At 42.3% G+C, this 26,025-nt stretch overlaps 1 protein-coding gene across 4 annotated transcripts in view; it reads left to right on the top strand.

Annotated features, from left to right (window-relative positions):
- The window catches only part of PRUNE2 (prune homolog 2 with BCH domain), a 270,865-nt gene extending 245,183 nt beyond the window's left edge, over positions 1-25,682 (top strand). For 3 of the 4 annotated variants that reach the window (XM_042911942.1, XM_042911940.1, XM_042911939.1), the window contains 5 exons: positions 2,071-2,173; positions 2,802-2,933; positions 4,518-4,604; positions 10,031-10,129; positions 13,406-15,007. In XM_042911942.1, the coding sequence (XP_042767876.1) occupies positions 2,071-2,173; positions 2,802-2,933; positions 4,518-4,604; positions 10,031-10,129; positions 13,406-13,445 (461 nt within the window). In that variant the 3' untranslated portion in view covers positions 13,446-15,007. Of the gene's footprint in view, positions 1-2,070; positions 2,174-2,801; positions 2,934-4,517; positions 4,605-10,030; positions 10,130-13,405; positions 15,008-22,555 lie in introns of those variants that run through there. The other variant, XM_042911941.1, reaches the window with a different exon arrangement.
- The last annotated feature ends 343 nt before the right edge of the window (positions 25,683-26,025 follow it).

Raw genomic sequence — 26,025 nt, 5'->3', positions numbered from 1 at the left:
GAGCCTGGGTGACCGTGACACCACAGCATTCCAAGGACAGGCACACTGACACAAAGAGCTGAAATGCCATTTAAGATGACTTCTGAAGTACTGTTTAGAAACCTCGGACTGTCCTAAAAAAAAAAAAAAAAAAAAAAAAAAAAAAAAAAAAAAATTAGAATTAGAAATTCTCCAGAAATGGGAACAGAAATCGAAGCAGCTGAGTGGTCATGATCTTGAAGTTAGGTTGACACCCTGGAGCCAAGCAGCTACATTTACAGAGATGCTTTTGTGCTTGTTTTTAAGTTGGATTCATTATGTCTATTCTCTCTTTGAATGAACCGGGTCCTTGGCATTGTGCTCAGTCTAAATGGCCTACCTTTGTGGTGTTAGCATTGGTGTAGCAAAGCCACGGTGTCCTTTGTGGATTTTCATTGGGTTCTGAATCTGTTTAAATGAAATTGTTCGGTGGAACAAACACTTCTTGTGTTACAATGTATCTCCTGCCATCTTCCTTCACATCTGGTTCTTAAAGAAGTTGGTAACTACCTGCATGTTGGAAGAGGCAGAACAAAGCAAATAATCCATAGGGAAGCCACGGCAATCCTGTTTTGCAAACGTGGGTTACATCGGGTGTATACTTACATAGGTAGCATTTTCTAACACATGTGGAGTAAACACTGCATCCAACAACCTCAAATTAGTCATACACACAAACCCATAATTTGATATATTTTTAGTTGGTATCACTCTTTTCCCCCCACCTCTTTTGTGGTAGGGTCATACTGTCTTTGTAGAGAACGTCTTATTAAGCTGCTTTTCAAGAGTTAAGCCCATCCAAGTCTATATCCAGCCGGTATTTTACTGCCATGTAATCACCAGAGGGGTATTTAGAGTTCTGAAAAAATGAAACGCACTGAGTTCAGATCAGGCTTGAGGGTATGTCCTGTCTGCCTACTCAGAGCTTTGAGGCAATCTGTACGTAATGATTCTGAAGTCCAGACCTATGTTATATGACAAAAATTCCAAGTGTTTATGAAGGGACATTAAAAAATGAAAACACGGTGCATTCCTTCATTTTTTAAGTCTGAAGGACACGAGAGACTCCATGCACAAACCCGTGGAGGTTTGACGAACAGCTGCCATGAGTGTCCAAGATAAGCTCTGAGGGAACACAGAGCTTAGAGAATGCCACACAGCTTTCAGATGTGGGTAAAATGTCCTGAGATGTCCCTATATTTTTCTTGACCCTTGGAGTTCACACTTGCCTTTTATTTTCTCACACACGTGCGTATAGCACCCCCACCTCTGCTTCCTGTCCGCGTCACCAGGAAGTAATTCTCAAGTTTTCTCAGAAGCACATATTGTCGTAAAACGCAAAGAGAGGTTGGCTTTCACCAGGCCTGTCTTGAATTTGTTCTTTTTTAAAAAGATGAGGCTCTGTATTCTGTGCTCAGTGACTCTAGGCCTGGCCAGAACTTTCCACGTGTCAATGCACTGTCTGTTGAATCTGGAGATCCCAGGGACACTACAGGCAAGTGAACCAGTCCACAAAATCAAAATAAAGGTGTTTTGCTTGTTAACCTTCTAGTATCTGGTCACTGGAGTATGTGAGCCTGATTATATTGCAGTTCAGTGACTAGATTTTCCCTTTAAATTAACCAGAGTCTGAGAAAAACCGCTAAAAAGGATCAGGGAGAGCCTCTTAGCCATTAAAGGACTGAAGCATTATATATTAGAAACCTGTAAGTCAAAACCCCCATCCTTTGCTAAGTTGAATATTTATATACCCCATTCATGACTATGTACAACACATATAATCATCCATAATCAATGGATATGCCATTTATGCAAATATATTCACACTGTATATTTAAGGCTGTATACAATATACATATATCATACTCTATGATAACCACTGAAAATAAGGTTATGTACTTACAGAAGTATAGTCTATATAATACTCACTTAAAGATCTGTTACATTTATGCACACACGCTTGCCAAAGCTTCCAGATTTGCCCTTTAGGTTAAATATTATCTTGTTAAGAGCTTTCAGTTGGTCACAAATGTCTTTTTGTTTGTCGCCCAGGATACTATGGGGACGGTCTAAATGCAATCATTGTGTTTGCTGCCTGTTTTCTGCCAGACAGCAGTCGAGCGGATTACCACTATGTCATGGAAAATCTTTTCCTGTGAGTGATATTTATGGCAAAGTGCTTTGAGTGAATGTCTATGGCATGGCATGGCAGATAGTCATCTTTAATGGGAGGAAATAGATGATGTAGAATATTCTAAGCCTTTGATGAAAAGTCAATGAAATCTCTGTCAAGGAATATTGCTCAAGAGGCGAAAGCCTTTAAAAGAACTTTTGTCAGTAGAGTGATTTGAAAACAAAACGAACACAGTCTTGCCTGCACTCTCAAATCCTGGAACATTTCCTTTGGATAAAGTGTTATTTTTATTCCCCCTGTAACATGGCTTCATTTATATCATTCACTTGTGCCTTTGGTACATGATAACATTGTTGACATTTTTGAAATTCGGGTTCTAACCTACGTATTTTTTTAGTGTAGGCGCATTAAAAAAAAAAAAAAAAAAAAAAAGATAAAAACAAGATAACCCTACAGATAAATGAGCAATACTCACTCTCAGAGAAATAATCTTAGGAAACTGCATTCTTTTCAAGGTAAAGAGGGAATATGCACAACCATTCTTAAATGTCATACGCTCTGTAATTTAAATGTCATATAATCATGTTGTAAATAAGATGAACTGTTTCATGTGGGAAATGAAAACCCTCCTCTTCCTTCCTGTGATCAGATATGTAATAAGCACTTTAGAGCTGATGGTAGCTGAAGACTATATGATTGTGTACTTGAATGGTGCAACCCCCAGACGCAAGATGCCAGGGCTGGGCTGGATGAAAAAATGCTACCAGATGATTGACAGACGGTACGTGGGCGTCATTATTTAATCTCCGTTTTGGCTTCCTCAATAACTCCCATTCCTAATTCCCTTTCATCTACCGAAACACGTGATCACGTTTTGGGAACATGGAATTATGCAGAGTTAAGAAAGGACAGAAATATTAAGAAAAGTTCACTTGCTGCCCCAAATCTGAAATAAAGCAGAGCTCCCCTAGGTTTTGCTAGGTGTTGTCATCTCAAACCTGGCGACCACGTCTGTTCTAAACTATGTGTATGCCGTTGCCGCGTGAAGGTGCGATTTGTCCTGATAAACAGAGGATCCATGATTCTTTTTTTTTTTTAAGTTTATTTATTTATTTTGAGAGAGAGAGAGAGAGAGAGAGAGAGAGAGAGAGAGAGAGAGAATCCCAAGCAGGCTCTGCAGTGCGGAGCCCAACTCGGGGCTTAAACCCACAAACCATGAGATCATGACCCGAGCCAATCAAGAGTCAGATGCTTAACCAAGTGAGCCACCCAGGCACCCGTGGAGTATCCACGATTCTTTACTGGTTTTACGTGATCTTGATGCTGCTTATGTGCACTAGGACTGTTGATCTGGGCGACTGTTGGGCTTATAGTCCATCATTCGCCGAGATAGTTCAAGTTAACCACTAGCCCGTTTGGTCCCGTGGTGCACTTTTTTTCCCAAGATACTTTACTTCCACCCATACTGGCTTGAATAGAACAAAACATGTTAGGGGCACCTGGGTGACTCAGTTGACTAAGTGTGGCATCCCCTTAGACGTGGCTTCGTGCATGACAACATGCGAGTGCCCTGTTATGTTATCTAAGATCCATTTGATGATCTAAACATTCATAAAGTAGCATTGCTAATGCTTCAAAACATGCCTGAATATCAAGAATGCTAAAATGGTAATCTGAAAGTCAAACAACCACATGATCTACTGTTACTTGTTTCATAATACAGAAGAAGAAACCAAGGCTTAGTAGATCAAAGAAATTGGCTAAGTTGCTAGTAAGAATGTGTTCTTTTCAAAACAGTAAAGATAATGCTGGCAAAAATGAAAAGAATTGTTAAGCAAAATGCACCCTGATAGTCATAGATTTATGCAGTCCAGAAATACACCCATCCTACTTTACATTTATTCCTCTGGGAAAATGAGGTTGGACTCATACAAGTTACAAATTTTATCTCAAAAAAATTGGGGGGAGGGGGGCACCTGGGTGGCTCAGTCAGTTAAGCGTCTGACTTCAGCTCAGGTCATGATCTCATGGTTTGTGAGCTCAAGCCCCGCATCGGGCTCCGTGCTGACAGCTCAGAGCCTGGAGCCTGCTTCGGATTCTGTATCTCCCTCTCTCTCTGTTCCTCCCCCACTCACACTCTGTCTCTCAAAAATAAATAGACATTAAAAAGTTTTTAATAAAATAATTTTTTTACTAATCATGGTCGTTCAGTTCCTTCCCATCAGATAATAGGAACTTACCTAGAACTCTCTAATATTATAATATGCTTATTTGGGGATATACTTTCAATTTTAACTCCTACTGAAAATGGGTTAGGAGTGATTTTTTTTCTTTTCTTTTCTTTCCTTTTTTTGTTGTTAAACAGGTTGCGAAAGAATTTGAAATCATTCATCATTGTTCATCCGTCTTGGTTCATCAGAACAATCCTTGCAGTGACACGACCTTTTATAAGGTATGGTTGTTATTATACTAAAAGTACTTCTAGTCGTTTTTCAAAATATGTGTTCATTGTCCTGTAAATAAGAATTCACGAACACAGAGAGTATTTAGGAAGGCATATTTTGCCCCTGCCTTTCCTGGAATGCTATTTTGGACTGTGTAGCAAGGAACCCTAATTAAGAGTGAGCATTATTTTGTAATGACTGTTTTTCCCCACTATTACGAAACATGACCTCTCTATTGCTTGCTGTAACACAGAGGTTGAAGTGGGAGGGTTTCCATGCCACAATACAGAAGGGAGTAGGTAATACTTTTAAAGTGGACTTGGTAATTTGTAGAGCGTAGAAAAGGCATCATAACGCAACAGTGGAAAAATAAAGACAAACCAAGGACAGAAACGGGAGTGGTGTGCCTTGTCTTAATGGTTCTGTTTCTTCTGAACACATATCATGTAGGTCACGAAACTTAGGGAAAGAGTCTGGGCAGCCATTTTGAGAGCTTTTTTTTCATTGCCCATGAGGATTCTGGGTTTTGATTCAGTTCAGTTCTGTGAATATTTATCCACCATTTATGTTGTGTTAGATACTGTATAACCTTACATTTTGGGGACACAAAGAAAAAGAAAACATGCCTCATAATATAGTGAGACTTGAAACAGTTAAATGAAAGGGTTTTATACATCTAGGATGTATTGCCTAGAGAGCTTTAAAATAAAATACAGTCTTACCTAACATTGGGATGCAGAGGAGATGAACTGAAAGGTTTCTGTCTCAAAGTTATTGATGAATTTCTAAGAAACATTCTGATCACTTGTGGAGGAAAAAAAATGCTAAAGGTTAAAAACCTTTATTTATTTATTTTTTACAGGGACATTTACCGTGCCTTCCCAATTCTACCTTTTTTGTTCAGTGTTCCCTTACATGTATGTAGCATTTCCACCTCCTACTTCCAACCATTGAGTAGCATCTTTCAACCTAGTTTTCCTCTGGCAAAGTTTAGTCCTTTACCATACCATGTGAAATTGCTTTAAAAAAATAATATGAGAGGGGCGCCTGGGTGGCTCAGTCGGTTCAGTGTCCGACTTCAGCTCGGGTCATGATCTCACGGTTTGTGAGTTCGAGCCAAGCCCCACGTCAGGCTCTGTGCTGACAGCTCGGAGCTCGGAGCCTGGAGCCTGCTTCCGATTCTCTGTCTCCTTCTCTCTCTGCCCCTCCCCCACTTGTGTTCTGTCTCTGTCTATCAGAAATAAATAAATGTAAAAAAAAAAAAAAATTAAAAAAAAAAAAAAGAAATATTTAAGGTATACAAAAGCCACTTATTTTAATGATAGAAAGTGCTTTGGGGGGCGCCTGGGTGGCGCAGTCGGTTAAGCGTCCGACTTCAGCCAGGTCACGATCTCGCGGTCCGTGAGTTCGAGCCCCGCGTCAGGCTCTGGGCTGATGGCTCGGAGCCTGGAGCCTGTTTCCGATTCTGTGTCTCCCTCTCTCTCTGCCCCTCCCCCGTTCATGCTCTGTCTCTCTCTGTCCCAAAAATAAATAAAAAACGTTGAAAAAAAAAAAAAAAAGAAAGAAAGTGCTTTGGGATGCCGGGGTGGTTCAGGTTAAGCGTCCAACTTTGGCTCAGGTCATGATCTCACAGTTCGTGAGTTCGAGCCCAGTGCCGGGCTCTCTGCTGTCAGCGCAAAGCCCGGAGCCTGCTTCGAATCCTCTCTCCCTCTCTCTCTGCCCCTCCTGCCCCCACACTTTCTCTCTCTCTCGCTCTCTCAAAAATAAAAATAAACATTAAAAAAAAGAAAATGTTTTGATAAGGGAATAGGAATCAATGTACATGAAGAGCTTATAAAAAATTTAATGGTGGGGTGTGTCTGGCTGGTTCAGTAGGTGGGGTATGTGACTCTTGATCTCAGGGTTATAAGTTCAAGCCCCACACTGGATACAAAGATTACTTAAAAATAGAATCTTTTAAAAGTTTTTCTTTTCAAATTTAATAGCCAAGAAAAGTAAATGTTAGTTATCATATTCACTCACTGATATTTGTTTGATCATTTGGGGGTTATAAAACAAATAAGTTTCTCGGTAAATAACAAAACTTTGTTACTGTAAGAATACTGAGAAGTAATTACAATTCAACATCATTTGTCGAAGGGAGTTTCGAGATGGTAAGTACAACAACAGTAATAAAATGATAGCAAAGAGTATTGTGGTAAATTATAGAAACTCATGGCTTACATTTACTGAGTATGTACAGGCAGTGTTTCATTTAATTGTAATGTGAGTCCTCTGAAGGAGATACTGTTTACTGTTTCCCTCATGCAGGAAACATCCCCGAGGTTCAGTGAAGTCAATGAAGTTGTCTAATGCAAAAACCAGCAAACCCCTTTCTGTAAAAGATCAGTCAGTAAATATTTTAGGTTATGTGGACCATCCGGTCTCAGTCACATATGCTCAATTCTGCCATTATAGGTCCCAAACGGTCAATAGACACTATATAGGTAAGTAGGTGTGGCTGTCTTCGAATCAAACTTGATATGTGACCACTGAAATTGAACTTCTTAAAAATGTTTTCATATCACAAAATATTCTTGGTGTCAGATTTTTTTCAAATATCAAAAAAAAAAAATGTAAAAACAATCCTTAGCTGGAGGACTGTAAAACAAAAACAAAAACAAAAACAAAAAAAACCAAAACAGTTAACAAGCTGGCTTTGGTGCATAGGCTATAGTTTGCCAATCCCAGGTCTAATGTAAAATAGCCAGTAAGTGATAGACTCAGACTTTGAACCCAGTTGTCCGCCCAATTGTAAAGAAAACACATTTCAAGTACTTAAATATTATATTCTACAGTCTCATCATGTGACACCCTCCCTCTTTAAAGATCCCCCTCTGCATCAGTCTATATCAGTGTAACCAAGTTTTAGACCTGAAAAAAGAGGTCACTAAAACTAAAAAAAGGAGAACACCTATGATACAGGTAGATGGGAAATTCTTTATTTTTTTTGATGAATTGTCTGTGGCAAGTACTGGGTTAGGTGGAGATTGAGAGGCACGGCAGCTGACATAGACAAGTAAGCAATTAAAACAGAGGGTATAGCTGAAGCAAAATGGGGGTGATAACACGGTGAGGGTGAATTTGGGGTAACAGGTAGAGAGTAAAGGCTGAGAGCCTGCGTCAAGAGAGGTGTTCCAGAAGAACGAGCCTTCAAGGTGAGTTTTGAAGAACCGATAGGATGGACTAGCTGAAACCAGGTAGAAACAGCGGGTCCAAACACACCAAGAAAGGGACAACATGACATGTTCAGAGAACTGTACATTCTAGTGAACGTAACCCTGGAGCTGGATGGAGGGTTCCCCTTCCACCCACTCTATCTTTTATCAAAACCTGAATTTAGCTCAGGAAGTCCAGGGGAAGGAAGAGGTAGTGTGTGTCCATCCAAGGCTTCTCAGGACGACTAGAAGTGACTCTGTGGAGACACAGGTCATTCACCGCCAGTGGCCCAGGGTCAGATTGCAAGTAAAATGTGAAAGATAACCGTACAGAGGTGTGACCCCGCAAAGCCTTCCTTCTAGAATGCATAGTAGTTGAACAGAAGGCAGTACAATTGGCAGACGGCTCAGCATGATCTCTCGACTGGAGAGGTCTTTTTCTCGAAAACCATTCCAGAAAGTTCGATGCTTGATCAAGTTCCCTTTCAAGTGGAATGACACATTTTAAAAAGCAGTTTGCAATTACACCCATAATACACAAATGCTTTCTCCTTATAAAACATCCAACCATTACCGATAAGACTAAGTTCTTCCTTCAACAACTGCCAGTTTCTGTTGGGAACTCCTTTCCCCAGAGGCACATCTCTTGATCAGTTGCAATAGTATCTTTTCATGTTGTCTTATATCCATCTATACACATCTAACATGGTAACGTGTAGATGAAAGCTGTTTGTAATTCAGATCCAGTTACTGGAATATGGTTTTGGTCCATCTGGACTGAACGCACTAGCCAAAACTTAAAAAAAGAAAAAAACTAAAAAAAAAAAAAAAAACAATTAAGCTAAAATATTAAGAGGAAAATGAGTTTATACGTACTTTAAGAAGTTAATGTTTTATTTTTGAGACAGCACAAGCAGGGGAGGGGCAGAGAGAAGGGAACAGAGGATCTGAAGTGGGCTGTGTGCTGTCAACAGTGAGCCCAGTGTGGGGCTTGAACTCATGAATCTCAAGATCATGACCTGAGCCAAAACCGGACACCCAACCAGCTGAGCCACCCAGGTGTCACATGTATACTTGCAAAATTGATCAACCTCGGGGTGCCTGGATGGCTCAGTCATTTGAGCATCTGACCCTTGGTTTGGGCTCAGGTCATGATCTCCGTTTATGAGTTAGAGCCCCATGTTGGACTGTGTGCTGATATCACTGAGCCTGCTTGGGATTCTCTCTCTCCCTCTCTCTCTGCCCCTCCCCTGTCTGCCTTCTCTCTCTCTCTCCCTCTGTCTCTCTCTCTCACACACACACACATGAAATAAACAAACATGCAAAAACATGAAATAGATCAACCTTGGAAGAGTCTGAAAGAATTAATGACAAGATTTTTATTTAAGAACAAAGAAACAAGCAAACAAAGCCAAATGAACCATAAACCAATGAATGTGGAGAGCGGCAGAAACCTCTGAGAGGCCATGTGAAGTGCGGTCAAGAGTGTAGACCCGAGGGGGGAGGGGGGGGAGAATAGGTGATGGGGATTAAGGAGGGCACGTGTGATGAGCACCAGGGGATGCATGGAAGTGTTGAAGCCCTATATTGGACACCTGAAATGAATATAACACTGTTAACTAACTGGAACTAAAAGAAAAAAAACTTACAAAAAATAAGAGTATAGACTCTGGTCAGACTGCTCTGGTTGGAATCCAGGCTCTACCATATACCTGAGGTGAAACCTTAGGCAAATACGTGACTCCCTGTGTGTCGAATTTCCTTATCTTTAAAAAAAAAAAGAAGAAGAAGAATTAGAGGTATCTGGGTGGCTCAGTCAGTTAAGCGTCTGACTCTTGACCTCGGCTAAGGTCACAATCTCGCAGTGCAGTTCACGAGCTTGAGCCCCAGGTGGGGCTGTGCACTGACCGCGTGAAGCCTGCTTGGGATTTTTTTCCTCTCTCCTCCTCTCAGCCCCTCCCCAAGTTTTAAAGGAGCACTGGGAACATCTTTTAAAACAAACAGAATAATAATAACAAGCCTACCTCACTAGGCTTAAGAAGAAATAAGGGAGTCGATACATATAAGCCACTTAAAACAGTATCTCGCATGTTGCAACTACTCGGATGTGTAGCCTTTCTTCTTAGTAAGTGCGGGGGCCAACGTGTTAACTTTTTCAGGATTTTCAAGAAGAGGCCACACACTTAGAAGGGATGAAGTGGACACTAATGATATCTTTTCTCTCTCTTTTCTTTTAGCTCAAAATTCAGCAGTAAAATTAAGTATGTCAATAGTTTATCAGAACTCAGTGGGCTGATCCCAATGGACTGCATCCATATTCCAGAAAGCATCATCAAGTAAGTCGTGATGGTTTCCAAGATTCGGTAAGAAATACTGCATGTTTGGAGGGGACTGGAAAACAACTCACTTCTGGAATACTGGGGAAATGTCGTGAATTCTATTTAAAATAAATACGGAGTGTTTTCCAATCAATACATATTTTTTTCCGAATACCCATAGAGACCTGTTCTTTCAGATTCTCTTTCACATAATCTTCTCTTGGGGTTATCGATCATTGCTCATTTCACCTTAAATTTTGCTCCCATTTTGGAAAGCATAGACTTAATATGAATCAGTACACCTGCTGCCTGTGTCTCCCTCTCTCACAGACACCACAGGGTCTGAGCATAGCTTTGCCTTCTTTATTGCCTTATGGAAAGTCATTTACCTGCCCGGCCCTAGGAAAAGGGGGGAAAAATAAACTATCTTTTCTCTGTTTTCTTCTAAATCCTTTTTCTTCACGGGTCCCTTCAGGTGAAAGGTAAGGCAGAGTGGTAGGTGGCGTGGGTAGGGATGATCCCTTTCCTCAGGGTTGATCCCCTTCCTCAGGGTAATGCAATTAGCAGCCCGTGAGGAAACAGCATGGAAACTGAAGGGCGCTGGATCGTGCTGTAAAAATAATGAGAATAACAGTTAACACCGGCTGCTTGAAGCTGAGACTTAAAAGTACGGAGGCTGAGGAGGGAACTCTCCTGTTTGGTTCACTGTTGCAAAGAACCGTTGTTCTCTGTGGGTTGTGCTTTTCTTCCTCTGTGTCTGATTCACTCATTTTTTTTTTTTTTATTTGATTGAAAATGGGAGGCCTTTAAGCTTTAGCTCGAAGAAAACAGACAAGACAGACAAGGATAGCCTATCTTCCTCCATAAGATGGATAGCAAAGTAGACTTCCCAATTCGCACTTCCAAAAAAGAGTCCTTTTGCTAAAAAGAAAAAAAAAAGGTGGGGCGGGGGGTGGGGGTTGGGCAAAGAAGCTGGAAAGAAAAGACTTGCATTTATTTCGTGGCAATACCGTATCAGGCGTTAGAAGTGCTCTATGTATGTAGTGTTTAATCCCCATAGTAAACCCCCAAGTACAGGTAAGGGAAGCTAACAATGAAGAAAAGCTACTTATGTCAAGTATAAGTAGGAGCAAGGAAGAGATGGAACTAGAAAGAATTCAGACCCAGGTCAGCCTGGCAGCAGAATTCTCCTACCCTTTTCTAGCAGTTTCCTTCACCTCCCTTAAAGTATTGGAAGTCCTAGCTCAGGAGTAGATGCGTTTGGTTTTCCTTCTCTTGATAGGAGGTGAACACAGGATAATGATTTGGCTTAGAACTGCCAGTTGGCTTAGCCGAATCAAGCAGTGTTCGTGTGATCCTAACAGCGGCTTTGACCCTCTTTAGCTTATAGGACTCCCGCCCCCTGCTTACCTCCCAGCTCAATCCTGCTACCTCAGGAAGGAGCATCCCCACCTCCAAGCTCCACTCCTACGGTCAGCAAAGTCACTGGAGTACCCACCTCCTGTAGGGCTGTCTCCCTTTGCAAAAGATGACAAGGACATTATCTCTTCAAGTGGAAATGAGCACTGGCCACTTTCTAGCTAAATAGGCCAATGCCTCCATGGTGTGGCAGTTGGAGATAGAGAAGAGAATGGGTTTTGGAGGCTTAATAATAGATTTGAACCCTCCTGCCAGCCCCTGATATCGAGCTGGGGCGCGTGGGTAGCTCAGTCAGTTAAGCATCTGACTTGGGCTCAGGTCAGGATCTCGTTGTTGGTGGGTTCCAGCCCCACGTCAAGCTGTCTGCTGTCAGTGCATAGCCCACTTTGGGTGCTCTGTCTGGCTCTCTCTCTCTCTCTCTCTCAGAAATAAGTAAACATTAAAAGAACCTCTCCGTGCCTCAGTGCAGCATCCAGAAAATGGGGAAGTAAGGGGCAATTCATAGAAAGGCCCGAAGGATTGGGTGAAAATGTGCATAATGCGTCCAAGAGCCTTCCCAGCAAGAGTTGGCAATCCAGAATGTTATTTATTATAATCAGGTTGCTTTTAGAGACTCGTTATCTGATAGGAAAGTTTAAATGAGAAGTTAAACATGCCCAAGGCACTTTTCATTCATTGACACCCATCAGTTTTCAATGACTCCATTTGGGAGAAGTTTCTTAAGGAGAAAAAGGGCTCCATTTGGGAAGATTTTCTTCTGGAGGGAGAAATTTACAACCATCCCTGTCCTCCCCGTGTGTCCATGTTTTTCTCCCATCTTCCGCAGTCCATCTTCTCTGGATGTCCTTATTGCCACTTCTGTTCCTGGCCCGCATCGTCTCATTTTCATGTTATGCCATTTTCAAAATGAGAGAAGCCATAAGCCTATTACTGAATACCATTCGGAGAATCTAATCTCAGCCAGTCCCAAGACCAGTATTCAGCTAGGCTGGAGCCTGTCATCAAGGGACTTAAATGAAAGAAAAAGTTGCCCAATCTGAAATTAGATTTATAATTGTCGATGACAGTATATTCTTGTTATTTGTGGCAATCATGTCCTAGAACCCTGAACGGCGAACCGTTGTTCCTAGGAGGAATACAGGGCTAAGTTCCTGCAAACACCTGGTTAATTTCCATTAACCAATTAACGTAGAACCTTGTGTGTTTCTGTGTAAAAATGGCTGATTTGATATATATTGTTGACTCACTAACATTGAATTCATGGCCAACAGCACCATAGCCCCTGCCCAAACAAAGCTTCTCTAATGCACAGATACTCTCCAGAAGGCACATCACAGCCTTCTTGTGCTTAGGAATGCCCGACAGCGCCTAAACACTCTGCTTGGGGGCATTTTAAATGGCGAAATTACCAATTAAAAGCACAAGAACAGGGAAAACCTGGCACTAAATAGACAGCACCTGTTGGCAGCCTGAGACTGAGCTAAAACGAGAAGGCAGAGCCTTGTTTTGTTGGGCCTCGACTGGGAATGTGCACATCAGGTGGCTCAAATTTTTTGCCACTAATAAAAGTAGTGAGTCACCATAAAGGCGCCACAGCTATTGACGTGGGGGGTCAGAAACAAAATGCAAGCAGCAGGCAAATTTGCAAACAATGCAAAGAACCTGCAAATAATGAGGACTGGCTGAAGCTAATTATGAATTCTACCTCCTCGATTATATCCCATGAAAATACGTTTTTCTCCAAAAAAGGCAATTTGATTCTTTTAGGGGGTAGGCTTTTTCTCTCACGTTCTGTCTGTTCTTTAAAACATGTACCTGTCATTTTCTCCGTCTGTTGGCTCATCTTGCTCATTGCATTCATTTTTATCCCGTAAGGTACGATGAAGAGAGATCTTATAAGAGAAGTGTGAGGTAAAATCTCCTGATCTACAATTCACGCTGGACCCGCTGTGTGTGTGCACCTGTGTCTTAGACTCGTGGGTGACCTCAACATGCTATCCGTCCCTTGTTGCATACCATTCCTGGTCTTTGTCTTGTGTGTAAAGCTGTTGAGGTCAGCCTGATTTGCAACTGAAACCCACTAAACCAGATTCACCCTTGAGCTGGCCCAGGCTGCAAGCTGTCTCTAACTATACGCAACAGACCGGTGTGGACGTTTTCAGCTTTACTCCGCCAGCATGTTTCTGCTCTCCTTGCAACTTGTGTATCTACCTACCTTTATGAAGGAATTTGCAAAGTAAACATGCAGAAACACCGAATGGGAGGAAATGGCACCATATCTAATCGAAGGAGCGTGTCTCAGTGCTCCAAAGGATGGTTTTTAAAGGCACATGTGCTCCACTTATGTTTGGCTCTGCTTTGCTGAGTGACTCACGCTGTGCTTGCTTCTTTTCTGTTTCTTTTCCACACCGATAATTTTTGCTCATGCAGACTGGACGAAGAACTGAGGGAAGCATCAGAAGCAGCTAAGTAAGACTTGGTTTTCGTTCAGCAGCTGGCGTGATGTTGGCTTGCGTTTCAGGAATGAATCGGGAGAAGCCGCATGCCTGGCGTTTTCTTTTTGCATCCTGATGATAATGCTGAACTTTAAAGGGTCCCCTTTGTCCCACATTGGATGCAATGTCTGGTAGTTGTACTACAATCTATTTTCCCCTGTGATCTTGGTTACCTTAAGGAACGCATTTGTTACTGGTGTTTTTTTTTGGTGGTGGTGGTGGGGTTTTTTGGTTTGTTTTTTTAATGTACATGTAATTTTAGGCACCACAGCAAAGGAACACATCACAGGCACCATCACATATAATATATCCAGATCGTTGTTAGATAGTTTGAGGCCACAAAAGCTCATTAATTCATCCTAATAGAGAGAAACGATGACAAGTCGAAATTTGGACTATGGAACCAATTTTGTGACTTTCCAAGTTTTTTAAGCCCCTTATTTAGTGACCTGGAAATACTGCTCAACTAAATAGCTTCAGAGCTATTTGGATGAATAGAAAAAGGATCATTACTCACTATTGTTAAAGTATACCTTTTGAAAAGGCAAAATCTTAACTTGAATACAAATATGAAATGATACATGCCAATGATTTTACTCAACTAATTATTTAATGACAGACCCAGTAAAGTGTAAAAACCAGTTCAAAGGACGCTTGCAACGCTAGATTTCTGTAGGTGATCTATAAAGGAATGTTAGGATAAGATTATTGGTTTAGATGCAAAATGGATCAACATCCAACAGGGCAATAAACTGTCAATTAGGATTATCTTTTCCACTGAATTGAAATTACTAGCATCTCTGTCCCCCAAAGAGTTGTAAAATAGCTCATCAACAGAAAGTCAACTCAGCATTGCTTTCAAAGAACATCCCAGTAATTTCCTTTTATTTCCAAGTTCAAAAAATTTTTTCTGACACTTCATGTCAAATGCAGACAAGTACTATTTGGAATGTTTACTATATTAAAGCTTTTCCATTTCAAATATTGCCTACGCCATTAATATTTATAACTAGTCCTCATCTTAACAGATAGTGCAAAAGCAGAAACCTGGGCAATGTCCAAACAGCTACAAATTCTGAATAAATACGTTTTGGTTTTTTTTTTTTTTTCCTGTATAGATGTAAATGCCAATTCCTCATGAGAACAATCCATTGAGCTATTTTTTTTTCCTACAGCACATTTTTATTGCAGGTGCTATGTAGAATTATTTGCCCACAGTGTGAATCTTTGGGGTAAAAATTCGAGGATGAGGGGCACCCGGCTGTCTCTGTCGGAAGAGCATGCAACTCCTCATTTCAGGGTCATGAGTTCAAGCCCCACATTGGGCATAGAACTTACTTTAAAAAAAAAAAAAAAGATTAATTAAAATTTGAGGAAAGATTTTTGCCTTAGAAATGTCAGCATAGTTTAGTGTTATAAGATTCCTATGCTGCGTTGGTTTTCTTTCAAGATAATGGACACCCATGTAGACTAACAGTACTCAAAAGTCTTTACATTTCTACTCTAACGGAATCTTTTCAGTCTCTAACTCAACTGTTACAAACCCGAAGTTGGGAAAGGAAGAGGTTAGGAACCGAGGAACCAGATGTTGGCGTGAAGTGCCCTGTTAGCTTTTATCTGTATTCAGCTTATATTGTGTTATGAGATTCCCCGGAGACAGAGCAATGAATTTCTGTTTCAGATTCTTTTTTTTTTTTTTTTTTGAATGATAATATCTTTATGAAATTAAAGAGGTGTTTTCAAGACAAAAGATTGAGGGGAGGGAAATCAATAACTTTCCAGCCAAACTTCTTGCATTATCTCCATTAAAACCTTGCCTTTTTCCATAGAATTTCCCACTCCACCCCCATCCATATTTCTACCCTTCCTGTTTAAGCTACCATAATGAAACAGTTATCATTTGGGGTTTATTGTGTGGCTTTCTCCTTTTTTTTTTTTTCTCTCTGATCATTCCTTCTCTTCCCTACGCCCACAGACTGTCTCCCTCAGTATCTAACTAGCCTCAGGTGGTCCTGAGATGTCTTGATCTCCTTGCTAAAGGAAGCACCCAGCGTATCTAATACAGAATAGATGCTCAGGACATTTCTGCTGCATAAGTTGACAAATGTGCCTAAGATTAAGTTCATCCCTGTAGAGCAGTGATTCTCAGGCTTTTCTGGGCATCAGAATCACCAGGTGCACTGGTTCAAACACGGTATCCTGGGACTCACCCCAGAGTTTGATTCAGCAGGCCTGAGAATCCGGAATTCTAACACATTCCAGTAATGCCGATGTTGCCTGGCTCAGGACCGGGCTCTGAGAATCGCCACTTTAAAATAAATACCTGAGTAGAAATAACTAGATTTGTCTTAGGAGTCTATGCTCTTGCTTTGGATTCCGCGGGTAATCTGCCTGTCTTAATTCCCCTCCAACTGACCCTCCTTCTTTTGATGGTGACATTACACATGTGAGGAATTGAAAGATATTGGCACATTTGAAAAAGTAATAAGAATTTCACTGTCGGCCCCACAGAGGATTGAAATGCCTCTGACTCCTACCATTTTAGCCCACTAACTACATCTCCTTAACTATCTTTCAGCCTCTGGAGTGACTCCCAAATCCTTGGACAGACGGTATATGAGGATTTGGGGCCCAGAAAACTTGGTCACTGCAGATCTGTGGTTTAGTTCTAGAAGCCAGATAACCCAGGTTCTTTCTATTAACAGACACACGCTGACTTTCCACGTGACCTTTATTAGAAAGCTTCAGGCTGGTTCTAACCAAAGCAAACATATACCTTGTCATGGAACAGAACCTATCTGTTGCTTTGCTTTCTTCTCAAATGTTCACCTTCTCTCCCCCCCCCCCCCACACGGCCTCTTCGTTGACTTTCTTCAGCCTGTCTTCTGTTTTCCTTAAAACTTGGCATCTATACAGGACAGAAAATATTTTCAAAGGACTAATTGTATAGAGAGAGCCATTCTTATTTTAAAGAATCCGTCCGCTGCCTTTGGAGGGACAATATTAAATGGATTGCAAATTGCTGTTTTCGCGGGAAGGATCGCGCAAAGTTAAAAAAAAAAAACAAAACAGAAAAGCTAGATTCGGAAGAACGCCTTTTCTTGACTCCGCTCCAGCTTTGCTAGGTCTTTCTGGCCTACTGTCAACCCCTGCCTGACGGCCCTTGTTCACTCAAGTTGCCAAAATCCTCTGTGAAAATACCTGACCACCAGTGAGATCGTGGAGGGAAGAAGCCCTCTGCCCTTCCCAGGGAGATCGCCTTCTACCATCCCAACAAAATGCCTGCCGTTGGGAACTGAACCTCTCGTGTTCGAGCAGATACATTAGCTTGTGAAGTTATTCACATTTACAAAAGGAACTCCCATTTAAAAAGATTGTAGAATCTCTATGGGGCGCCTGGGTGGCTAAAGTCGGTTCAGCTCAGGTCATGATCTCACGGTTTCGTGGGTTCAAGCCCCACGTTGGACTCTGCGCTGACAGAGCCTGGAGCCTGCTTCGGATTCTGTGTTTCCCTCTCTCTCTGTCCCTCCCCCGCTCAGGCCCTGGCTCTCTCTGTCTCTCAAAAAACAAAAAGTTGAAAAAGATTGTAGAATCTCTTTAAATAGTCTTCGCCGATAATAAAATATAAGAGGAGAGAAAGTACAAGTTGAAATTGATCAAAATTAATATAAAGTACATTTGAAATTTGCTAACAGGAATTCTGCCAATATGGAATATGAAAAGCGGCTAATATTACACCAAAAGCATGAACACATTTATACATTGTAACAAAACTATTATTTCGTTATCTCATATGGCTACGTTTTTTTTTTCTTTCTGGACACATTCAGTGCAGGTTAATCTTAGGATTCACTTATAATACCAGAACACAGCTCAGCTGTATTGTGTAAGTGTCCCAGTATTTTTCTGTAACAAAGAAAGCTGACATTGGCAATTTTTTTTGCCTTAGTGTCTCGGAAAATCCTCATTCTTGTACAAACTGAAAGTTAACTGTGTTCATGTGCACACAAACATGGGGCTGCTTGAGAGGGACTGTCCATTGTGTATAAAGTATATTATTTGGGTTACAAGTAAAAATTTGCAATATCATGATCTCCGAATAAGATAGATTGAAAAGTCAGGAAATAAGAACAGAAGAGACCCCTGGAGTTGTTTGGAATTTTCCATCTCCCTTTTATGTTTCTCAGTCATGGGCAATTAGTAAGTTTCAAAACCGGTGGTAAAAGAATCAGGTGTAGGTTTCTTCGCCATTGGCAGTGAGACCCACATCACACAGTTTAAAATACCCGAGAGTGTTGTGCCTACAAAGTGGTAACAGTGGAGAAAATGTTTACTTGCTTTTTGTTTTTTTTTGTTTTTTTTTTTCCTTGCACTCAGAACTAGCTGCCTTTACAATGATCCAGAAATGTCTTCTATGGAGAAGGAGTAAGAACTCACCATCAATAACAGCTATGTGGTTACTTGTAGTGTTGTATGGCTGGGCTCTGAAAGAAAAAAAAAAAAAATGCATCAAGGACTGGGTAAACTCTGTTTAGATGTTCAGCTTTCACGTTCTCTGTTTCTCAAATCAGAAACTTAAAGAGAAGTGTGCCGGCTTCGCACTCTTTCATGATCACTATTACATTCCTTAAGGACAGCTGAAGTCTATTTGGCATTCTGTTTTCCAATCCAAAAACGAGCAGAAAAATGAATATTAGAGCCAGATGTTAAGAGCGTTTGGGCAACTCTGCTTTCTAAGTTACTTCATCTATTTTCATTAGTGAAAGTTGGGACTTCCATTTGAACTTCGTATCTTAGTGGATGGGGGAGAAAAGTGTCCTTGTTTTGAAAATTCCAAGAGGCAACCGAGTCTGGATGGAACTTTAGGAATGATCTAGTCCATCTGACCTCATCCTGTGACAAATAGAAATCACACACCTAGTGAGGGCTCACCATGTGCCAGGTTCTATGGGAAAAGCCTCATGCACATTATCTGAGTTTTATCCTCAGAATAATCCCACGAGGTACATGTTGCAAGTAGGAAAGAGTGGCATAGAGAGATTGTCCGACCGGTCCAATGTTTTATAGCGGTAAAAATGTCCCAGGGCTGGGCTTTGATTCTGCATGCAGACCCAGTGGCTCTGAAATCAGAGATGGTCGTAGTTCTGGAATGGGTGTGCAGCCCCTGATCTAACTTTGGTTAGACCAGAAAAGGACACACTTAGGTGCTTCAGAGAACGGAGTTGACTACTGGCCAAGTCCGTTTCAGGGAATGAAGTGTGGCCGCCAACGTGCTCTCAGAGGGAACCCGGCGATCCTGTTAAGGGCGCCTCATCTGATCTGAGCTGTGGCGAATTTAACACTGCCCTTCCCAGGAACCCAGGAGGGGCAGAGATCGGATTTGCATGTCTCAGCTATTGTCACGTTTTGTTCTCTTTGGACCTCCTTTCCCTCAAGGTCCAAAGCCGGGATGGAAAAACCATAATGCCACAGCTGTGTAGCCGCCACGTTGACCTTGTAGTTTAAAGTTGGTGGACAAAAACCCCAGAGAGAAGGTCCCCGCTAAGCAGGAAAGAACAAACGTTGTAAGGAGACCTTTGAATTCACACAGCTATTTTTCAGGAGGTGACGCGTGCCCCGCCTCTTTGAGATGAAGACAGTTGCTTCAAGCACATTGCGGAGCAAACATTCTGCAGGGCAAAGAGGAGTCCCTGAAGCCACTTCCATTCTTTGCGCAAATTTTCCCTCTGCAAAACAGCGCCCCCTACAGCAGAGTCCCGGGCCTGCAATGAACGAGCAGCGGGGCGTGACTGTCACTCACTGGCCTATGGCTGCCACATCTGCGGGCTTACCCACTCCTTTGCCTGTCCTGTTGAGCTCCTTGTTTGTTCGGAGGGGCTGATTGGGTTGGGGAGAGGGCAAACAAGAGGGCACTGCCCCTTGTTTGCGTTCATTCCGGGGCTGGGCGTGGGGGAGGGAGGCTGCTACCAAGGTTCACGTTCCTTCCCTTAGAACATACTCTTCTCCACGCTTCCGTCTTCTTCAGCCCGGCCTTTCCCAGGCACGTGATCTCAGCGCAAAGGATGAGATCCAAGCCGAGGGCCCAGAGTGGCCAAGGAGTTCTTAGGCTGACTTCTAGCCCTGGCTTTCTGGCTTTCGTTAGTATCAGAATAAGGGGCTTTATTTGCCTTTTTTCTGGCTCCTGCCTGGAAGCATTTTACACCTTCTGTAGCTAGTATCGAATGGAGAACCTGAAGAAGGAGCAAAGGGTGTTTTTCAAGGAGCTCAGTCAAGCCAAGAATGAAATGAAATGTGCCCCTCCTTTTCCTTAGAGAAAGAAAGGAAAGTTATGCCCCCCCCGCCCCCCTCTTCCTATATAAAACACAAGAGTTTATTCATCACTAAACAATATTCTCAGATACTTTGTAAGGAAACTCACGTAACATATGTGAGAAACCGAAATGGCCTAGGGTAAAATTATCAGAAGGTTTCTGCCGGAAAGCTGGTTAGAGAAAAACCAAGCCCATCTGCCCAAAGATCAGGAATAATCCTTTTGTATTTCAGTTCTGATTAAAAGTAAGTTGTTTGTTTGTTTGTTTTCTTTTTTCCCCGAAAAAGCATACTGTTTTCAAAAGTATCCCCAGGTGCTTGTCTCCTTCACTTCCAAGTTTGGACTTTATTTGTTCCTTCATGTCCTAAGACTTGCATATGCTTTTAAAATATTTTTACATAAATAAATAGTGTATCTGATCCAAGGGAGGTGGTACTTACTAGGGGAGACTTTAATTAGTAGCAATGTTGGTCACTTTACTGTCCCCACAAGATAACTGTTGTCTCAAAAATTAAACTTCAGTGGGGTTTCCTGTATTTAAGAATCATCCACTTTTGACTATCTCTTCTTCAATAAACCACATAAATAGGTTTCCATGTTTCAGCTTTTTGTTTACCAAAAGCTGAAGGGAAAAATGAAGCCCTAGAAAGTTTACCAAAAAGTCAGTATGGGGGCACCTGGCTGGTTCAGTTGGTGAAGAGTGCAACTCTTGATCTCAGGGTCGTGAGTTCAAGCCCCACGTTGGGTGTAGAGATTACTTAAAAATAAAATCTTTCGGTGTGCCTGGGTGGCTCAGTTAAGCGTCCAACTTTGGCTCAGGTCATGAGCTCACGGTTCGTGGGTTCGAGCCTCGCGTCGGGCTCTGTGCTGACAGCTCAGAGCCTGGAACCTACTTGGATTCTGTGTCTCCCTCTCTCTGTCTCTGCCCCTCCCTGGATCACCCTCTGTCTCTCGAAATATTAAAAAAAAAATTAATAAAAATAAATCTTTAAAAAAGTATGAAAAATGAGGTGCTTCAGAACGGGCATCCTGGTGTAAGGGGTTTTGTTTGTTCGTTTTTTCAGATTTTTATCAGGGTTCATTTAAAAAAGATCCTGAGGTACTCACAACTGAAAACACTTGAGACTTAATCCTTAACAAGCCTCGAGAGAGAGACAGGATTGCTCTATTTCACAGATACAGAAATGGAAAGTTAGGCAAGGCAGGTGACTGGCCCAAAGCCCCAAGCTAATAAGTGGCAGAATTGAGGGAATGTGAAAGGAAAGCTTTCTTTACTCCTGTAAACTCGATGGGCAGGCACACAGGTTACCAATGGCTTTATTTGCAAAGCTGCTCGAAGGATCCCCCACCCACCCCCAGCTGCTGCACATCCCACAAGCAAACCACAGTCCCCGTGCAGTGTGTGGAGGGTGGGGCCGGGAGGGCAGGTCTCGTTGAAATCCACAGATGCCTCCCAAATGGCCTTTTTCAAACAGTGTTTTCATTTGTTCCTGGCTGAAATTCTTCTTTTGAACAAACAGACCGGAACTCTCTGGTCAGATGGGTGTCAGAAAGTTGTGCTAGGTTCACTAAGAGGCAGAAGAGAGAAACCAGTGGAGCGGGGAGGTTTGGGAATTATTTTCTAGGTAGTTTTGGGAACCCACTAGACCTTAAGAACAACCTTGTCTTAGGTTATAAGAATCCATCGCGTTCAGGTGGACTGAACCGTCATGCAAATTCTTGGACTCTCGCAACTCTTGTGGGTTCCTTTGAGAGAGGGGGGTAGTTTTTCTATTTCATTGTTGCCTTGTATGTGGCATTTAGCAGATTACTGATTTCAGGCAGATCATGTATTCGCCCCACAAGGGAAGGTCATTGACTAGAAACAGGTAGCCCCCTCCTTCCCAAAATGCAACAGGGTTCCTTAATCTACTTCAGCAAAGAGCCCTCACACCCGTCTTTTGCCTCCCTAGGTCATTTTGAGAGGCGTAAAATGCTTCCAGAAACAGTTTCGTAAAAATAAATAAAAATTCCACATTTTAGAGAAAGCCTTGGCCATGAGGGAGGGTTGGCTTTTACTGGGTTTTTTTCTAGCATAAGAAACTTGCATGAGCTCTTTTCAGTAAGTCCTTGGAGGGAAAAAAAAAAAAAAAAGCAAAGCGCACGCCACTCCCAGCGATCACCGAATGCTTCCTATTCAATTTCTAGTGTTTCTCATTGTGTTCTTCCTTTTTTTCTAAGTATTGACCTGAAGCTGAAAGGAAAGCCCTAGTCCCGCCCGGCTGGAAGAAAAGGATGTTCTGCTTCCTGATTCTGCTGAAACATACCCACTGGAAGAGACAGGGCGGATGGTACTTTTTTTTTCCACTTTGCACTACCTGGTGCCATTCTAAATTTCTAAGGGGAAACACAGTAAGGGATCTTGTTTACTCTTCACGTGTTTTATGAAATTGCGTGTCGTTTTCCTATTTTGCCAATTACGTGCCTCGAAGATTTCGGTTGAACCTTAGCAAGAAAATAGGACCTTCCGTCTCCATATTTGGTTACCCCTTGGTGCCGTGATATCTCCTCTCTTAGACTGGTGTTGACCAGTGAGATACCCTCGGTCCGCTGTTCGTCGCGAGTGGATTTGTTGGCCATAGATTAGCGGGATTTCTCCTTGGTGACCATTTCAGGTTTAAAACACAGGGGGCTCGACCCTCCCTAGGCAAGTTACCTTCCTGTTGCTCTGCTTTTCAAACCCTAAGCTTGCTGGGCACAGTTGGAAAGCAGACCCCGGTGGAAAGCTGTCATCGGCCATGTGCCCGCTTGGTTCTTGTCCACGTGAATCCTCTCTTAGGTCTCAAAGGGAAGCCAGACTTTCCCATTCACCTCAGTTTTATTTTGGTTCTCAAATTGGGTATCATGTTGTCTGTGCGTGGTCTCTTTAAAAATCGTTATTCCTCCAATGAATGTTGGAAATTCATTACCCGGCCACGCTCAGCTATCTAAATGTCTCTCTCAAAAAGTAGTCTGCTTTAAGTCACTTTAATCTGGTCACTTCAGTCACCTCCCTTTAATCGCATTTCATTTAAATTGAATATGACCGTGTACTATCATTTGCAAAATCTCTCTGTGGAGTCTTCGCATGCCCTTTCAAAGGCCACACGTGGCCTCGAATCCGTGGGCCTCCAGCGGGAGGGTTGGCAAAGCTGTGGCCAGACTTAGCATGCCGCCTGTTTTCACGTGGCCTTCCTGTGAAGGATGGCTTTCCCATTTGGGCTGGAAAAAAAAAAAGTTGTTGTTGTTTTAAATATTTCGTGACACCTGAAAAATCATGCACATTGCAGTACCCATAAATGTCTTACTGAAACATGGCCACACAAATTTGTTTACAGACTCTCTGTGGCTGCTTTTGCACTACAGCAGCAGAGTTGAACAGTTGTTCACAGACCACGTGGCCTACAAAGCCTAAAATATTTACTGTGTTTGTGGAACAAGTTGACTGGGCCGTGCCTGCTCCTGCACACCTATTCTTCACCGCCCCCCCTCCCCCGCATTTGGATTTGGATATGAGTTTCTTCGGCAGAAGGTGTAAATAAGCCTGCAAACTAATTTATTCTTTAAAAAGAAAATGTTGGCCTCCAGAGTCCGTAAAATAAATGGCCTGCTGAAAAAAGACGGGGAGCCCCGGCCACAAAAGCGTGGCTCACGGTATGTTTACGTGACTCAAAGTGAAGCCCGCTGAGAAGGCTTTGGGCTATTTACAGGTGTTGCCAAGGTCCTGCCCTTACTCTGGGAACCATGGTTATTCTCTGGTATCACCCGTCAACACTAAGAATGGGGTGGAGAGCGGGGTTCCGCCATAGACTTAGGGTGACAACCGCATCCAGGAGAGCTGTCTGGCGCGCCCTGGGCCCTGGATCTCATGAGCTTTGAAACACTTGGAGGTAGACATCTTTGTACAGGTGACCGAATTTTGCCGACCTCCTTTGCTTCGTGACGTCTCCCACCCACCTTCCAGACATGTTCTCATGCACACGGGTCAGCTCTCTTTCCTCCATGAGCCATAGTTCACTGAGTTCCCCCCTCTGTGTCCCTCTCAGCTGAGCGTCTTGTCCAACTGTGTTCTCTTGGGTCACCTCCCTCCTAACCTCTGTCCTGTCCAATAGAAAAACCCTAGAACATGCCCTGTCTCTGAGGCCAGCTCCACTTTTGGAAGCCCAAATTATGCCTCTCCCAGAGCTTAGTGTTGACATAAGACCGGTGACCTAATATTCGGTTGGTTCACCCATTGACCACCGTGGCTCTGGCACAGTTAATAACAATGCTCCCTTTTGCTCAGCCGTGGTCCCGTTTTGGAAGACGAATTACGTGGTACCCCCGCCCCAGCCACAGGAAGGAATGAAGAAATCAGTGTTGTGTTTAGTGGTGCCAGCCTGAGGATAGAGCCAACCACACACAGCAAGAATTTCACCAGTCACGTTTCCCTTGAGCTTGTCTGGCCCGTTCATGGAAAACTACTCAGGTGGTGTTCTGTCTGAGGCGTCATCTTCCTCCCTGGAGATTATGACCATCGTCCGCAGTCACTGATTTTGTTTGGGCTGATCTATGGGCTGCACAGCCATTCTGATAGGCATCTGCTATTTTATTATCTTAAGACCATTTAATTGCACGTGCTAGAGAAAAGCCACTATGTAAATTCAATCCAAGTAAATAGAATTCTAGAAGAATCCTGAAAAAAAAAACCATCATCCCTAAGCAGATAGGTAGACAGATGTAAACATTCACATCAGTAGCTATCTAGCCCTTGCATTCTAAGCGTTCTTGCTTTGGCTCTGACTTCTGGGAACTGTTTTACACTTTTCCTGTCACTTTGTAGTTTAGGGAACCAAAGGGTCCCAGGGCAAAAGTATTGTTCTCCCCAAGTGGCACTACTCTTTGCTTAGTTCCTTAAGAAAGAGAACATAAATCTGCACTGAAGTTTCTGTCAAGGAGTGAGAAAGTTTGTTTCATGGCAATCAATAGCTGGTTGTGGAAGAAAATTCTGAGGTTCCCATTGAAGCCATACAATGTTTTATGGGGTTACCTTCTAAGATACACTCCGACATGTGTGAGGAAGTCACTACTCTAAGCTTTTGTGTTGTTAAAATCTCATTTTAAGCATTTGGTTTTGGTACTACGTTTGCAACTCATCTAATCACAATGCCTCAGTAGTTTGCTCCCTTAGAAACATTTAGATGTGCACAAATTAATCTTTTATATATTTGAAAGTTTTTCTACCATGTATTGGATTGCTCAGAATAAAGTATCTATTAGACTTTGTTTTGGTAAATAACTAAATGATTTCTCCCTAAATAGCGTGGATCAATAATATAAAGATGTAACAACACCATATAAAAAAAAAAAATATATATATATATATATATATATAGCCTCTCTGTATAATTCAGAAATAAAAATTGATTCCACAAGTTACGGACTTTCTTTTTCTCTGTTTGTCGAGAACCTTTCTCTAGCTTCACTTGTGCAGAAGACTTCTGTGACTATCTGTAGCCTGGCCCTTGGCACTCATTTTGGCTTTCTGGTCACCCAAATAGATTCCCTTTTCATTTTTTGCCTTCCAGGCCTCAATGACAAAACCTTTCAAAACGTGTTGTTTAGCCTCTGGGGAAGCAGTGCCTCCCGTTGGAGGCATCTCCATGTTTCACGGTTACTTGATTTAAAAAAAA

Source organism: Panthera leo, chromosome D4, assembly GCF_018350215.1.
Source record: "Panthera leo isolate Ple1 chromosome D4, P.leo_Ple1_pat1.1, whole genome shotgun sequence".
Lineage (NCBI taxonomy): Eukaryota > Metazoa > Chordata > Mammalia > Carnivora > Felidae > Panthera > Panthera leo.
The sequence above is the reverse complement of the archived record's forward strand: the minus strand, read 5'-3'. Positions and strand labels throughout refer to the sequence as shown.